The sequence below is a fragment of the Nyctibius grandis genome, chromosome 6 (genome assembly GCF_013368605.1).
Source record: "Nyctibius grandis isolate bNycGra1 chromosome 6, bNycGra1.pri, whole genome shotgun sequence".
Taxonomy (NCBI): domain Eukaryota; kingdom Metazoa; phylum Chordata; class Aves; order Nyctibiiformes; family Nyctibiidae; genus Nyctibius; species Nyctibius grandis.
The window spans coordinates 26,928,389-26,945,961 of NC_090663.1; the positions used below are offsets into that span (position 1 = coordinate 26,928,389).

The following is a 17,573-nucleotide window of genomic DNA, read 5'->3' on the forward strand; positions in this document are numbered from 1 at the left end:
ATGTCTGAAGACATACGTGATGGCATCCCATCTGAAGAAAAACCTGAAGTAATGGAAATGCCCAGCAATGAGGTATTGCCTCATGAGTCAGCCCCTCACCTCGTGGAAGCTGAGATCTTGCATGAGACTTCACATGATGAACATGGACGGGCCACTCAGAGTGCCAGTAATGGACAGCAAGGAGACATATTTATTAATGAAAACCCTTTGACTGAAAAAATAATTGAAAGTCTGCCTTCCAGTGGAGAGGCTACTGAAGACACGCCCACTGAGTGCATTGAGACCGTAAGCCTTGATGCAGAACCTGAATCTGAAGAAACACTGCATGAACAAAGCACTCCAGTAAGTAATACTTTCTTTTCCATAAAAGCCCTCCCCTCCCTGCTTTGTCAGGACAGAATTTTGTACAGTGTACATACCGGTTTTCACAAAAGCCTAGGGAGTTACATTCAGAGAAGCTGCATGGGAATAAAATAAGTTAAATTGCAACACCAAGCTTTTGGATATTGGGAACAGCTGAATTTCTCTTTGCCAGTATGATACTAATTTTGGTCTTTCTAGCCTGATTGCTATATCAGAGCCTAAATCTTATTAAGAATCTAGTCCATTCTGTATAGATTTAATACTCCTGTGATTTTGTTATCTGGCTTTCAGTACAAATCTGCTTCATTCAGTTCACAGAATGAACCTAGAAGAGGACAGAATTGAAACTGCATATGCAGCACTGAGTCTCATACTTGCTAATTTTTCAAGTCATTGACTTCACAAAAACAGTGTATGTTTCACAGGGCTCGGTGAAACAGCCAGTAGTTTTTGATTTGTTCTAGGCCAGTAGTGTTTGATTTGTCATTCACAGACCTTTGGGAGTCCTGTGAGTAATGGCAAGAAGTTAATAAGAGAAAACTAAGAAAAACAAGGCTTTTTTACCATCTACGCAGCATCCAAATCCAATACATGTGACATAGCTGAAGATGTTCTCATCTCCACTGAAAAACTTTCAGGCATCCACAGACTGGAAAAGGTTAAAACGTGGTTTTCTTCCCTCCACCAGTAAGAGGGACCTACCTAGGAGAGGTGACAGGGGATCTGTACACTGCACAATGCAGAGCTGTCTTGGGATGTTTCAGCTTTTGTGTTTGAGTTGATTGTGTAGGGATGATATGTTACTGGAGACTTTCTTGAGACGCCAGTTTCTTAATATGATTTAAATATGGAACACTGATAATCGCTTAATACCACACATTAATGTAAAAGGTGGGCAGCACCTCCTCTGGCTGTGTTTTTATTGAACTCAGTTGTTTGGAGTTCCCTGTACACATCTACTGGGTTACACCTCTGAGGAGTTTCAGACAGAGAAGTCTCTAACTCTGGTTCCCAGTAGAACTCAGGAAGGAGATGGGTTCCTGCCTCTCCCTAATAATAGCTCTAATAAACTTGTATGCCTTTATAGAATTGGGTGTCTGAAGAAATATTAGGACACCTGTAAAGTTATATGGAATTTTAGGTGCTTTCAGGAATAGATAATCTGAACTAAGCTTCCCATTGTACTTTCTTGTGCACAGAAGCTTGAACTCCACATATTACCCAATCCAGCACTGACCATAAGTGTTTAAGATCCCATTAAGAATCTGTTGCACTTTTAGAAATGAAAAGACCTTTAAAAATCAGGCCTTAGTGACCAAACTGTGAACATAATTTTACAGATTTACAGAGGCAATATAATATTTATAAAGGCAATATAAATCAGTCATTATAATAAAGCTAGAGAAGGGCATGTCTGCCCGGGGATACTATATGTGAAATAAGCTTTAGTTTAGTATGACACCAAATTCTTAACTAATTCTCCATATGGACGCTCGTGTTTCACATTGAAGTTAGGTCATGCGTTCACTGCACAGATGTGTGCACTGGTATTAGCATTTTCCCAACCAGATGTTACAATTCTTCAGCTAGAAGTCGCACTCAGCAGTAGAGCCTGCAGAACCCGTTATGGGGCCTTTCAGTCAAAGCCAGCAAGGTGAGTTTAACCCACTACGGAAGCCTGTTCGGATTAGCCTATCTGACTTGCTATTGAAACAGCCAAATGATCAGTTTCACAGACATAGAGTGAGATTGATGACCTTGGTTTCCTCCTGGGGGAAGAAAGGGTAAGGTGAGAACAGTTACAACTCTGCAGTGCCATAAGAATGCTACCTTTTATGCGAGGACTACTTTGCACAAAAGTTTAAGCATTTACCAGAGGAGCTGGTGGCAAAGCTTTCATCAGTCATCATTCTGGGCTGTTTCTCTTTAAGTTCCGTCTTGAAAATTGTTCTTCAGAAGGTATCACCATGATTAGGGAAGCCAAGTATTATATTACAAAGTGCCTATTTGCAAATTGTATACCCTTTTAAGTAGTGGCACAACCATTGTTACTCATATCAGCATTTATTACATGCTGGACTTTGTTGCCTGACAAGTTCTTTGTGTTTCCTCCTGCCTTTGGGTAACATAAATTTAGACAATGGAGTAATATTTTTGTTCTTACAGGTCACAGACTCCTCATCTAAAGCAAGTAGATGGGGAGCTTGGGGTACCTGGGGGAAGTCTCTCCTGTCATCAGCTTCTGCCACAGTGGGTAAGTGTTCAATCAGTAAAGTACATGGAAATAAATGGTAATATTAATGTGTCATTATACACATTAATGTTGTATCTTAAAGATTCATAGACAGTTTTGTCCTGATATGCTTGGCAAGCATGTTTTTTTTTAATAGGAAGAAGGACCTTCCTAAACTGTCAAAGCACATAAATTTTTCTTTGGGTCAGATTATGGATGAGGTACTAGGCTTGGTAAAGTTAGTGAATTACCTCATTGTGGCTTCTTCACAGAAAGGATACATAATCTGATACAATTACTATCAGCCAAAGGCTTATGGTTTTTGAAATCAAAGCACTCCAACCCAGATTTGTGCACATGCATGTTTGTGGTTTATACACCATGGCTTCTACCCGTACACTATGAATTCAGTGCTTGTAAATCATTTCAGTCCATTGACACCCGGTGAAACTGTTAAGCTATCACATCAGACTTCAGAGAGTAGAGCAACATATTGAAACATGGACCTTGTACTCCCTCTCCCTATACTCTCATTTCTGATAGTACGTCAGTACAAAATGTCCTTGTGAAGACTTTAGGTAAAACTTAACATTACACATCAAAAACTCACAGACAGAAAACTAATACCTAGTTATCAGTGGGAAATCATTTCTCACAAAACAGGTACTAGGTTGTTAACCAGTTCTCATAAAGGATACACAAAACACCTTCAAAAGATGAACCTAGGAATTAAAATTGGTTGGTTACCAAAAATAACAGATTCAACAGAGATTTGGTTTTATGATCCCATATAAGGCTAAATAATTATTCTCGTTATCCTCCTCTGTTCCATGGGCAATTAATGATTTCTGTTTGTTTCTCAGAGAAGGAGGGAACTTCCCCTGTCCTCTGTTTTTCAGCAACACCCGCACTCGAGTTCATAACTACCTTTTCTTTCAGACAGTCCAACCAATTAACATATCTAATTAAACTCAGAATGGGTTTCTGAAATGTCTTTAAATTGACATAAGTGAAGGATGTTGCTGAAAGGAACAGGCCTGCCCTGCCCCAGCAATGTATTTCTTCCTTCTTTTATGCTAACAGTAGCCTTTATGTAGTGATGTGAGTATCATCTGGTTTATGGGACTGATTTTGAAAAGTACAAATGAAGTAAGAGCAGGATCTTCAGCTGGATCAGTTTGTAAATTCCCTAATCTGGCTCACCATTTGATCACCCAAATGCTACTGAATGGGAAATGATGGGAACACACAGAACATGCCAATGGGGACAAGGGCAGCTTAACTACCTGTGGAACTGCGTAAGTGTTCTCAACTTGTATTTAACCTTAAAGTTTCAGACTTGAAGAAGGGCTTCTGTGTGAAAATTTTGCCCATTTTTTCCCAGCTCTATTAGTACGTCTAGTAAAGTGTACTGCTTTCACAGACTTCCACAAGCCTTGCCTCTCTTACGTTCTCAGACCATCGTAACAACAGCATTCTGAAAAGAATTTAGTTTAGCATAAATAACTAAAGAAGAAAATTTATGTGCATAAAAGTAATTTTATTGTTGATCAGTTGGAATTGTAATGTTGATGAATTCTTCAGTTCATTTTTATAGTTGCAGCAGTGGGTTTCTTGGAACAGAGATCTTTCAGGTCATTCCTTTTTGCCTGTGAGATAGCCATATCTGTTTAGCTTTTGCAATAAATAGTATTCTATCAAATGGACATTTTAATGTTGTTTGTGCATAATAAGATTATTTGTTACCAGTTACTGTTCTTGCAGCCTTGCAGTGGCAATCTCACTCAGAGTCTTCTGTTGCTTAGAAGCCTTGGCCTCACTGAGCAATCCGTTTAGTGTTGCAAAGTGTATTCACTTTCTGTGGGGCACTATGGCCATAGACACTTTCTTGCCCAACTGACGTGAGCTTCCCTGAAAATGATGAATGCTGTTGGAAAAAGTATGGGAGACAAACAAGAATGTGTGTTGTATCCCTTCTTACTGTCTAATAAGTAAACAAGACATACCTTTTTACAGCTGTTTATTGCTTTTGTTTATAAAACCTGCTGCCAGCATTGTATCTCTGTGAATTTCCATGGACTTTTTAATGATGTGATCTCATTATTATATGGGCCATATAACATCTTGGTTCATATACATTAAAAATTCATGCTTCATTGATACTGGCTTCTTAACATACCATCTGACTGTATCAGCATCATAACTATCTTCACAGAGTGTAAGTATGCTGAGAAGTTTGTTGTCTAGGCAGCCTGGCTTGGTAAGGTTGTGTGATGTTGTCTGTTTTGAATAGGCGTATCATCACCATGTACATATATTTTTAGAATTATTACTATTTACAAATGAGCACAGTTGGAACAGGTCAAGTTGCCTAGGCAAAGGAGCATCACATGCAGAAAAGGAAAAAGAAAATGTTAAAGTAATTTTAATTTTACATGAGAACGATTGCACTATGTCACACTGAAGACCCATCTATTATCTAGTTTCTGGCAGTGACCAAGAGCAACTGAGAAAGAGCCTAAAACCAGATGTGTGTAAAGCAGCACTTCTCCTGTTTTCTCTTCCCATTTCCTGGAATCTGCAACTTAGGCAGACTTCCTGACCCTGGGGTCAGGGTAAGGTTGAATTCCTGTATTACTATCTAATAATTTTGGATCTAACTTTTCTCTGTGAGTTTATTAAATAGGCTTTGAATTAAGCAGAAATCAAATGTACATTCTTCCATGTTCACTGAACTCAGGGTAACCTGGAAGACCACATAGGTAATCTTAGATTTGATTGAAATCAATGCAGCAGGTAATAGTTATTACTGATATAGAGGGCTTATTTCCTAGTTGTTTGTTAGAGAAATTCATGCTTGATCCTGTGAAGTATTTACTGTCTGTCAGTGTCATAGACAGGATGTGGGACTGTGTATACCATATATCTTCTTCAGTATGATAAGTCCTAGCAAGAGACAGAGAGAAAAAAAATTAAATCTTTCTTTTTATTAAATATTTATTATTCACCTTCAAGTTACTCCATGTAATATCTGAGCAGTTCAACTAACACTTCATCTCCTATACTACATCAGAAAATAGGTTTGCCATGATTCAGAAAACAGGTTTGCCATGATCCAGTCCATTTTAATGTTTCTTATTCCTTCAGTGTAGCAAATGGTGTAAGTAAAGCTGCATTCTTGGAATTAGACTTATCAGCAACACCTTTGGTACGTGATTTTTCTGTTGCTCTGTTGTTATCTTCGTACAACACAGCTGCTTGTCTGGTTAAGTATGACAAATATTTACTACTTCTTATATTTTGCTTAAAAATTGTACTCTGTAAAAATAGCAGAAACAATTTGAGGTGGACTAGATAACATCTTAAAGGCCTAACCAAATACATTCAGCTTGTAACAATTCGTATCATAGAACAGCTTAGGTTGGAAGGGACCTCGAAAGATCATCTAGTCTAGGCTTTTGTGTGAAAGGGCGGCTAGATGAGATTATCTAGCACCTTGTCCAGTCACATCTTGAAAACCTCCAGTAATGGGGACTCTACCATGTCCCTGGGGAGATTGTTCCAGTGAATGATCGTTCTTACTGTAAAAAATTTCTTTCTTACATTCCTTTCTCTTTAAGACTGAACTGAAATGGTTGTTCCAAGGATCTCAGTTTCATTATCCTTCAAACCCTGATTTAGAGCTCGCAAACAGATTAGCATTTTTATTGCATGGCTATAATTTGTTTAGCATAGCTGATTTTAGTTTCTAATTATATGGAAGTTTCCATATAATTTGTATCTTATCTCTCTTAAACTAACTGTGCACATATAGCCAGTGATTGTTTTGGCAATGGTTTTGTGTTCTAAAGAAAATCTCTGTTGCCTTTGAACTGATTTGACATTATGTAGATCAAGGTCCCCGCCACAAGGCAGATGTGATGCTCCTCTATGCAACAGAATCTGTAATGAGTTTGGATTAGTAGAAGTCACTGCCTGAACCATGCTTAGTGTCTGACACTAGATGTCACACTAAGAAAGTTATTAAATCTGCCTCATTAATGAGGTGAAGCATTTTCCTTTTTTTTAAAAAGGTGCAAGAAGTTTGGTTTCCCGCCCTTGTGGAACCACAGTGGAGTAGATCTACTGATATAGTTGCTGGGATGATGAGATGGGAGAAGTAGGTTCACTGTGATCTGGAGACACAACTTGTTGTACTTATTGTCACCATTTTACCCTCTTTCTTTTAAATTGTATTTTTTAGTAAATCAGTAATTACATCATCCAGTGTTTTCCTTCTCTTTTCCTTGCATGTTTCTTCCTCCTCCCTATGCCAGCACTCATGCTCCTCTGAGCTCCCAATAATCCAGTTCAGGAAGCTAAACTGACATAAGAATAACTCTAGAGGAAAGAAAAATCAATTTTCTCCCTCTTTAATTCCTTGAACCAACTCACTGAGCTAAGTGCCAGGGCAAGCAGTAGTGACAAATACGGAACATGGAAGGAGCAGAACCTCCCATGCCAGCACCAAGAAGCTATTAGGTCAGCTTAGCTGTAACATCGCACCTTTTATCTGAAGGGCTTAAGTGAGGCAAAATATATTTTCAGTCTGTTCTTGAAGCTTGTGACTTCCGTTTTTAAAAACAGCTTGTGTGCTTGAAAGCTTGCCTGCTTGTTTTTTTTCCCAACTAAGCTATCTCCTAGCTTAATGAAAGTTATTGCCTTCTTGTACAAGCCTTGCCTTTCATATGCTATATTGTTTCGTATGGATGAATTATGGCATTCAAAAGGTGCTTCAGTTATGGTGCTCAACAAGCTGCATTTCCAAGCAAAGTCTGTTCTCTATCATGCTTCATGCATCTGCTTCCCTCCATGTAAGTTTGGGGATTTTTACCTTTAGTGCCACTGGTAAGACTAACATCTGTCAATACCTCTTACACAGTGAAAGTAATAAAAAATAGAACGTAGCTATTTAATCTACATGGTCTCTGAAATTCATACTATAAGGCTGCTTCATGCATCTCTCCATGCATTGCTTGTAGTTAATATTCTGCTATCTTGATTATTTTGTACTTGTGTATATTCCTCATCTAGTTCTTCACCTAGCAGAATGGCACACAGAAGTATCAGACACCCATAGTTCTCCGTGGTATACTGAAAACCTTTTCTTGTCACTCGGTATGACAGAATGAAATGTCACTTGTGATGTCACTGTGTTCAAGAGCGTGGATATTATTACACGTAGGTATGTGTAATAATGTGCATTACATAGCTTAAATTGAAGTCTGCGTGGAACAAAAATGCAAATGCTTCAGATAATGTGAAACTAAAGTATTGAAATGATGTGAATATCTTTTCCATTCTCTACAGATACTATTCCCCTGTTGTGAAATAAAGATGACATTTAAAAAAGACAAAGGCTGGATGTTATGCTTATACCTTATGTAGTAATAAAAAGGGCAGTTAATCTCTTCAGAAGACCTTTTTCTTTTCACTGCATAAATTCAGCTGATTAAGGGAGAACTGTTTTGTGCCTGAAATCAAATGGTAGTCACTCAACTGTTTTGTAAATAACACATAACAGCTGCTGTAGCAGCAAACCCCGTTTTAACAGTTCCTCTTTTTTAAGAATACGGAATTCAAGTGTCAGATTGGAGGAACTGTGGACGTGCTTTTGGGGATGGCAGTCCTGTTTTCTTTCTTTATATCTTTTAACATGGGCTTATGATCTAGAAGAGGTTGAGAACCAATAATCTGTTGTAGCAGCCTTTATGCCTATTGCTATTATTAAAACCTTTTACCATTGCAATAAGGAAATCTGAAACTAGTTGATAGGATAGCCTCAAAGTGAGCACAATGGGGTCCCACTTTTTTAGTGTACAAAACCAGAGCACAGCTGGCTTTTCCACATACCTATGCTTCATATAGTGGAGTGATTCCCACCCCAGCCATCTTCACGTTCCTCAGTTTCTCAGTCAGTGTCAGATGGTAATTTAAGGCCTCGAATCTTCAGCTTTAGCTTGAGCCAGATGAAGCTTCATTCATCAATTTTGATCAGTTGTTCATCAGAAATGTCCCCATGGCACAACACAGGTAATAAAGACTGTGTGGTAGCCAGGGACAAAATCTCAAACTACCCTCCCTATCTGTACCACTAAAGCAGGGAGTCCAGTTGCTTGGGAGTGCTAGATTGACAAGGGACAGCGATTCCTAGAGAATGGTTTAGATTTCAGCCGTGCTGAACTGCCCTCCAGAGGTGCCTGTTTGCCTCTTTCAGCTCTGCAGGGAATCCAAAGCTACTAAGCTGGGCGGTGGAAGATAAGAGTGCCTGAAGTGAAGTGGAATGTTTCTGACTAAAGCATTTGTGAGCGCTGTGATCTGGCCTTGGGCACATCGGGCAAACTCAAAGGCAGGCCACATTTTTAGGAACTGCTTGCAAAACGTTCCTTTTCAAATGAAAGATTTCAGCTAGCAAGAGGAACAACAATATTCTGCTGAAATTGCCAGCCAATAGAAAGAAAATAAATCATGTAGGCAAGAAAAAGAAAAGCAACAACACAGGAAAAAAAGCATGCTTTCTTCAAAAAGTTAGCAGTTAACAATACCCATTGCATAAGTCTTCTGTCTCTGCTGTTACAGGTGAGTAAATGGAGACATTGGAGCTTTTCCTAAATTTACAGTATCAGCTCAGTTGCATTACCACACCCAGTGTAACAAAACCAGTGCACCTTTATCTCTAAAATGTAGGCTCATCTCCCATAACCTCTTTTATTTCTGTGCCTTTTGAAATTACAAATAATCATTTTCATTTCCAAAGCAACATGCACTTCTGCTGTGTTTGTGCATGTATGTGTGTCTAACAGTGCTGACTTGCTTCAGTTGTGGTCTTCTGATCTCATCTGGTTTTGTTGTTGTAGTCGAACATACGTGCCATACAGCTTAGTTCAGCAAAACCACTCCTAGCTGACCTGAAATATTTTCCTATCATTCTAGTGCATGTAACCACAGTCCTGAAAATGCTGCCTTTTATAAGTCTGTGCGTATCAGTATAGGAACTGTGTGCCTCCTGTTCTTGGAAGTGTAAGTTTGTCTGCAAAACTATGAGAACCAAATTACAGAATATAAAAAAAAATTAAAAGTTTAGATACAGAAAAAAACTGGAAAATTAATCTGAAAATCTATAACTTTCACACACAGTAAAGGGAAATTTTTGCTTAATGTTCATAGTTAATTTTTTATATAATTACAAGACAATAATATTTTGTTAGCAAGTCAAGTCCTTAAGAAAAATTAAGTCAGTGGAAAGAATAGAACTCTTTTGCTCATTTAAAAGGCTGTGAGCAGGAGAAATGGAAAGGAATGTGACATGGAGTATCTATTACATCAGTTTAAAAGAACAATTAATAGTTATTTAAGTGAGTCCCAGGAACTTAGAGAGTAAATAAATGACTCTAGAATATATTCATGCTAATATTTTCATTGAACCAATTAAAACGTGCAGAAGATTGGGATTAGACAAAATAGTACACGCTCTCCAGTATCTGCATTGGGCCAGATTTTGCAAGACGCAAGAAGTTATCCAGCAACGACTTAAGTCCCTGTGGTGCATAACCTAGTATGTCCTGTACAGTTGGACGTACTGCCACATTTTGTAAGACATGAGATAAAATAGACAAAGGTCACATTTTCTTTCGACAGGTAAAAGCATTTACGTGCCTAGTCTCTCTGTTTCAGTGTAAAACATGGGTACTGTATGCAGCTTATGCTGCTGTATAGAAAATTACTTGCTTCTGCTCATCTGTTCCTTAGGGAACATCTGCTCTTTGTGTTTACCTCCAGATACTCCAGTTTTCTTGTATGTGTCCTTTCAGTAGTGCTGCTTCACATATGTTTTCTAGAGTATATTTATTATTGAATGCATAAAGCACCTGATGTGCAACCTGTCTGGAAATCATAGAATCATAAATCTAAGCTTCCCTTCTTCCTACTCCATTTCAAATAGTTTTGCTGTATCTTTCTTTAATCAGATATTCAAATGCATGTTTGTATGACCACACACACATATATGTATATGTATATATATTTATATTCAGAACATTGCGGAGCACTGGTAAATGGCAGGCTCTTTTGCTGTAGTTAATATAACTCGGAAAAGGTGCTTTGAACTTTTCTAATAGAAAGTGCACACAATCGTGGGAAATTATGCACAACATTTAATTAATCATTATGCTTGACTTCATGCCCTAGATGTCTAGGTATCTGCCTGAGCATCTGTATTCATGGCTTTTCTGAAATCATTTATCTATTCACAGCTCAGTTTAAGGTAACAAAGCAGACAGGTACGAAATTGTTATTAATACTTCTCATATGTAGTTAGGCAGATAGTTAAAGCACTCTGTGTTGTCCTACTGCTAGAAGTGATCAGCTTTACGTGAGAGGCGGTAATGGTGTACTGTGCAAGAAAAAATAAAATAGGGTCACTGAAGCCATTTCATTTTGTGTTGGAAAGAAACATTGCTCGCCTGGTTGGTTGTTTAGTTATTGCATCTCAGCTGATGTGCAGGAACTTCCAGCTAAGGAAAATGTGCTAGCAGGATCATTTGTAATGAGAGAAGCATATCATGAACATACTTTTGGGTATATCCAGAGGTAGAACAGGCAGACAATTTGAGGGTAGTCTTTTTTAAGGGCAGTGTTTTTCAACTACAGCTGATGCAGATTAGGAAGCTACTGCCTCCTTTTGCTGACTACCAGGCAATCCCACCATATCCTATAGCCGGATGTTACCAGTCCATTTGATCTGCTGGTATAAATAAACTCTGTGTAGGAAAGCAGCAAAGCAATCCCATTCTGTCAAAATTATTCAGATAAAAACACTAATAACATACATTCTTTACATTAAACTAGACCATTTCAATAGGCCAGAGAGTTAGGGAGTCACTACGTACGCATCAGGTAAGGGTGGTAAAATCTCTGTAAGAGATCAGCTACCGCTGGAACAATAATTCTGTCTGTCATCTGACACCAACAGGCTTTACAAAGTATATTTAAACAGCAGCTTTGAGGAGAGACACTTCAGAATTTGACTGCAAATGAGCAATTGAGGAGCTTAAATCTTGAAATAACTTTGAGGATCTGGGTCAATATTCCTAAAATACTTACCTAACACAGCACCTATGCAGCAGACTGAAGAACAAATTCCTTACCTCAGCCCTGCAGTCACCCAGTCCATTAACTGTGGGTTAATTGTTTTAGACTTCTGAAAACTAGATGAGGCCAAACTCTATGGCATTAGGAAGACCATCAATTTTTGTTTAAACTAATTGTAATAGAACATTTAGCATTTTGAAAAGCAGGGAGCTAAACTTACGTGTGCCACTGAAGCAAGTTTTACATTTTGGATCCATTGTCATTTGTATTATATTTCAGCTTTAAAATTTCTAGTCAATTAATATACTGGATATAGTAGCGCAAGTGAATTATTAACCTAGAAAAAAAATAAGCAATTGTGGTAAGTTTGATAGCTATTCTGATTGTTATCATTTGTGGAGTATAAGAATACTATGCACTATGTAATTATACTATGTAATAAGTTTTCAAATCCTATAATTTAAAATATGCTTCTGCTGCAGGTCATGGGATAACAGCAGTAAAGGAAAAAGCAGGAACTACTCTAAGAATTCATAACACAAGTTCAGCATCTTCAGAAACAGCAGAGCCTCCTGCAGCTGAAACACCAATTATACGTAAGTTCAAGTTTACTGAAATAGGACAAAACTCTTTGACACTGCCAAATCAGTCCAATTTACAAAATTTTAAGATTTTGGTCACAGAATCCAGTTTACTGTAATTTGTGACTTACAGAGTTGAAAGTATGCTGTAGCTTGCTTTTTTTCTTTTGTTAGAAGCAGAAGATTCTCTGGACCAAAGCTCTTCTGAGAATATTCCTTCTTCTCCTTCATCTGGATCTCATGGCATGTTGTCAGCTATCACTAATGCTGTACAGAACACAGTGAGTCGTTTTAGCAGGCCTTTCTGCTATAGTTATTCTTCATCATTTTTAGGTGCAACTTCACTATAGGTCACATTTAACAGGTAGAGTTTGTTAAATTGTAGGTCTTTGTAAAAACAGTTCTGTTTTAAGTCTGTTTAGAGTCACTTCCATGGCAAAATAACTTTATCAAATTAATAAAAAAAAGTCAAACACGACTAAGTCTACACAACAAACTACTTTGGCAGCAGTTTCAGTGAAAAATATGGTCTTCTCCTAAACTGTATAGAATTCTTCAAATTCTTGGGAAATCTTTTTTTATAGTTGTGGTACCATCATCTAAATTTTTTTACAGTTACAGATACGATTTGTTATCATTTTTGAAGGCAGATAAAATAAGAAGACACTCCATTTGCTTATTTTAAGGCTTTTGCTAAACTCTGTATTGTTAGTCGCTTACCCTTACTTTCACCTCTCTAGTCTCTCATTTCATATTAGCCTTCCGAGAAGGTGATCTGATTGCAGATTCAATGAGGCAAATTCTTTTGTCCATGGTTCTCTCCTATTACACTTTCCATATATTTTCTGTGTGTTTCACTTTATCCTTTTCTGTTTTTCTGTGTTTCAGCTTTTGCAAAATCCTGTACCATACTGTTTCCAAATCAATTTTTGTGTCATCTTCTTCCCCAACATTTTTTACACACTATTACCATAACAAATGTTTTTCTCTGAGTTTTTGAGTATCTCCCTTGAAATTATGAAAGACAGAATCAGCTGAAAAAGCATAGAAGGCTAACTCCCCGTTGAGCATGTTTTATGAAGTGGCAATTCTTTTTTTAGTGTGTATCCAGTTCACTCTGAGTGCCTCATCACTCTAATATCAAAGATTTGGGGAGCAGAGGGAGATTCCTGTAGACTATTCCCAAGACTCTTGCTACAGAATCTGGAGCATCATAAGGCTTGTGAGAGCTGGACACCAGTAAGATTACCTGAGCATTGTATAAGATTTGCAAATAAGAGAAATGTGCTCATATGCAAACCTAGAGAGGCTACTGTAACACAGTGGTGAATGTCACCAAACAAAAAGAATAACTTACGGTCTCAGTAAGTTGCCTGTAATGCCATTTGAAATTTTTGTAGGGTTTTCCATATATGTCAGGTTACATCGGCATGTGAGTATCTGACAGATGCATAATCCAGATTGAAGTGGAAATCTTTAGCCAGTGAAAATTCTTCTTCAGTGTACATGAAAACTTGTGAGTGAGGGCTAATGCTAATATGAAGAAGACATAGGAAAAACAACTGTATTTCGATAGGCAGTTCCAGAGTCATCACAAGTGCAAAATTTTAGAAATCAGTTAGGTAAGGCAGGGTCATCCTGTTCATGATGGACTTTGGCTCCATAGTATTCATATCTAAAATATGTTCCCATGGACTAGATGCCACTTCAGATAAAATTCAAGTGGTATTATTCGTAAATTTTTTATTGACAACAGGTGTTACATTTCCTCCAGCGTGAGTCTTTTAAAACTAGAAATATTTGTATAGTTCTTATTTTCTTTTTGAAAATGTGTTCAGAACAAAGTAACATAATTTTATAAACATATAAATCCTATTGTTAGTTAAAGCATAGAAAATCTAGGGACCTGAATGTTCAAAGATGGTGTCAGCAAAAGCAGTACTCTTTACAGTTCATATTAGCATGAAGTGGAAAGAAAATAACCACACTGCATTATTTTTTACAGGGGAAAAGTGTATTATCTGGAGGCTTAGATGCTTTGGAATTTATTGGGAAGACAACCATGAATGTCCTTGCAGAAAGCGACCCTGGATTTAAGAGAACCAAAACACTGATGGCAAGAACAGTTTCTCTGTCTCAGGTTGGATTTATTTAAATACAGCTCTGTCAATGCAGTTTCATATGCCTCAGGGAGAGGCTTTATTTATTGCAGTAGATATTGACTAGGCTTATGGAAATAAATATTATGCTTTCTACTTGCTCCACTTTCTTTTTCATCACAGAACCACAAAAGATAATGTAAAATCATCTTTTCTGCATAATCACATGTACAATAGCTGATTTTACTAATATAGTATATGTGGTGATATATCATTACATTCTGGAGACAGAATCAAATTGTTGGTGTTTTTGTAATAGCCGTGGAAAGATATCTTCCAGCATAAACATCGCTATACTGCTTTCCTTGGAAATGAGTAGTACTGGAATAAGACATATGTTTCATTAAGAGTTAAAGCTGTGAAAAGTTCTATCTTAATGTCCATCTAAACTAATGGTACCCTTACACAGTCATGGCTCATATGTTTAAGAGTTCAGAGACATGATAAAAACAGAACAGAAGTATAAGTGCTGTCAGTACAAAATTATTTTAACTCTCCAGACACTGAGAGGAGGGAGGCTGTGGAAATCAATAGACATGGAAAAAACCTGTAATTTTACTACGTGTTTACTTCCTTGTAGAGAGGAGTAAGGTATTTTTCTTTTAATGAGATGTTTCATCTTTAGTGTTGGTTGTTGTAAGTGTAAACAGACTGATACTGTTGTAGTAAGCCAGAAGCAAGTAAGTCTTGTTAAGGCCCACAGAGTTAAAATGAGCTTTTGAGAATACCTTCCTAAACAATATGCATCAATTCACACATAAAATCTGAGGCAGAAAGTGACATAAATCAGTTCTCATGGGTCACATAACACAGTGCTTCCTTTTCAGTGATTTGCACATAAAATTTTATGAGTGATCTTTTGAAGGTGGCGGCTGAAAAATCTGCCATCATAAGTCTTTCATAACAAATGAATAACCGAAGGCAATATCATAGAAATTTTGAATGATGGAACAGTGTAAGTGTTGAGAGTTCATCTGTATTCAGAGGCTTATATGTGACTTAAGATGCAGTTCAGCTGTATTTACCAGCTCTACTGTAGCAAATTCATACAAGAGGCCATTCCTTCCTAGGAATAGAAGACCCTATTCCATACACTATTCTGTCTTTCTTACACACTAAGGGAATTTTATAAGAAGATCATTCCAAAATATCCCCAAGTATATGGAGTATAGTTGTGCCCCACCTTTGGTAGAAGTAATACCTGTATAGTCCAATCTCTATTGTCAGTCCTACTGTCATATAAAACTGACTTTAGTATCTGCTAAAAATATTTTATAGAAAATATTTATGTAGGTGCATTGTTTATGCAAGTAGGTGGGTAGGTCCTGATAATAATATTCTTCCCATTTTGTGGTCTGTGGAATGGATTGCATGACTCTAAGGCTGTGTATGAAGTAGTCCTTTTTATTTTTCTTTCATTGTAATTGGTGGCTAAATTTATTATATGGTATCCATAGCTGATGTTGCCTTTGAGAACATAAGTAAGATTATTTGTTTGTTCATTGTTTGTTAAAAAAAGATGGCTAGCAATTACCATTGGAAAAACTACACTTAGAATACTAGCTAAATATTTTATTAGAGAAGTTTATCAAAAAAAGAAGTTAGATATTTCAGCTCTAAAATTTCAGCTCTGCAGGTGTGATATATTCCCAAATTTTATTACTCCTTCCTAGACAAGCAGAAGCAGAAAGTAATAAAATCTGTCATACCTACAGCACTACCTATAAAACAACAGGAATGATGTATATTTTTGCAGCTGTTGCGAGAAGCTAAAGAAAAAGAGAAACAGAGGCGGGCCCAGCAAGTTACAGTTGAAAGAACAGCACATTATGGACTACTTTTTGATGAGTTCCAGGGTTTGTCTCATCTTGAAGCTCTGGAAATCCTGTCAAATGAAAGTGAAGCCCAGGTACAGTGTGCAGACAGTATAAATCAAAATGGTTGGTAAAAAATTTTTGCTCTGCAGGTGCGTGTGAAATGAACAGGTAAGTTTTTCATCAACTTCAGAGAAAGCTGGATTGGTCCCACAGGCCAGTCCTTGGCTTCGGGATATCAATCTCAATGCACGTAAAATTTAACTCCAAGATTAACTCAAACCAAACAATTTCACAACTGAAAGTTATTTTGTTAGGACCATATATAGTGTGTATTTTTCAGCTTGTGACACTATGCAAATATCTTTTCAGAATTTGCAAAAGGTTGATGTCTTTGGTTTTGTATCAGGCACTGATACTTACATTCAGGAATTCCAGACCTACTACACCTAGGGGCTAGTGAATTAAAATTAATTACAGATTACTTACTCAATTCCTAAGTCTTCTTTATTGTGTTAGGTTTTAAACTTACATAAAACCATCCAAAGATATCATTACTGGAAGTATACAAATGCTATATGTCTCTCTGAAGAACATGTCAAAGTTACTAAGGCCTATATGATAAATATATTTTTGAATTTCAGTTATCAGTAGATCTCTGACATTAATAGAACTTCTGTAGATTCCCAGCAGTGGTATTTTGTATTGAAATAATTTTCTTAATAAATTTCTTAAAATACGTATTTTCTTCTCTTTTTGTTTTAGTAATTAGCACTCCTTGCCCTCTGGGTTATTTTTAATAAAAAATAACCAACTTTTTTTTAATGTTTTATTTGCTGTCACAAATAAAAGAAGCTTATTTTAATAACAGCTAGGTACATACTGTCCATGTTGGTTTTGGTTCTCGCAGTTATGTCTAAATGCAAAATTATAAATTCAAAACCTACATGTAAGGTTCAAGGGCCTGCTTTTGCAAAAAAAAAAATTTCAAAAAAGAAACCCACAAAACAGGAAAGAAATAAATAGAAAACAAGTTCAGGTTAATTGCATGTGTCAAGACTATTTTTCTTTTACTGTTAAATATCATAGGGTAAGGAAGACTTGTGCAGGTTGTTACCATGAAGTTTCTGATGTGCTTCACGTCATGTCCTAGATAAATCCTGGTTCATAGTCCTACTCTCTCCAACAGGATTGAATGCAACTGTCTGGGTCAAAAAGTCCAATTCCCTGATACATATTCCAAAAGACTCGCAGAACATATTCCAATTACCACACACACAAAAAATACTCACAG

At 37.1% G+C, this 17,573-nt stretch overlaps 1 protein-coding gene across 5 annotated transcripts in view; it reads left to right on the plus strand.

Annotated features, from left to right (window-relative positions):
- FAM114A1 (family with sequence similarity 114 member A1) overlaps positions 1–17,573 on the plus strand; it is a 34,474-nt gene continuing 16,901 nt past the window's right edge. For 2 of the 5 annotated variants that reach the window (XM_068403720.1, XM_068403721.1), the window contains exons 1-6: positions 1–346; positions 2,537–2,617; positions 12,208–12,321; positions 12,481–12,587; positions 14,312–14,446; positions 16,222–16,374. In XM_068403720.1, coding sequence (XP_068259821.1) covers positions 1–346; positions 2,537–2,617; positions 12,208–12,321; positions 12,481–12,587; positions 14,312–14,446; positions 16,222–16,374 — 936 coding nt within the window. Of the gene's footprint in view, positions 347–2,529; positions 2,618–12,207; positions 12,322–12,480; positions 12,588–14,311; positions 14,447–16,221; positions 16,375–17,573 lie in introns of those variants that run through there. The other 3 variants (XM_068403722.1, XM_068403723.1, XM_068403718.1) reach the window with 2 other exon arrangements.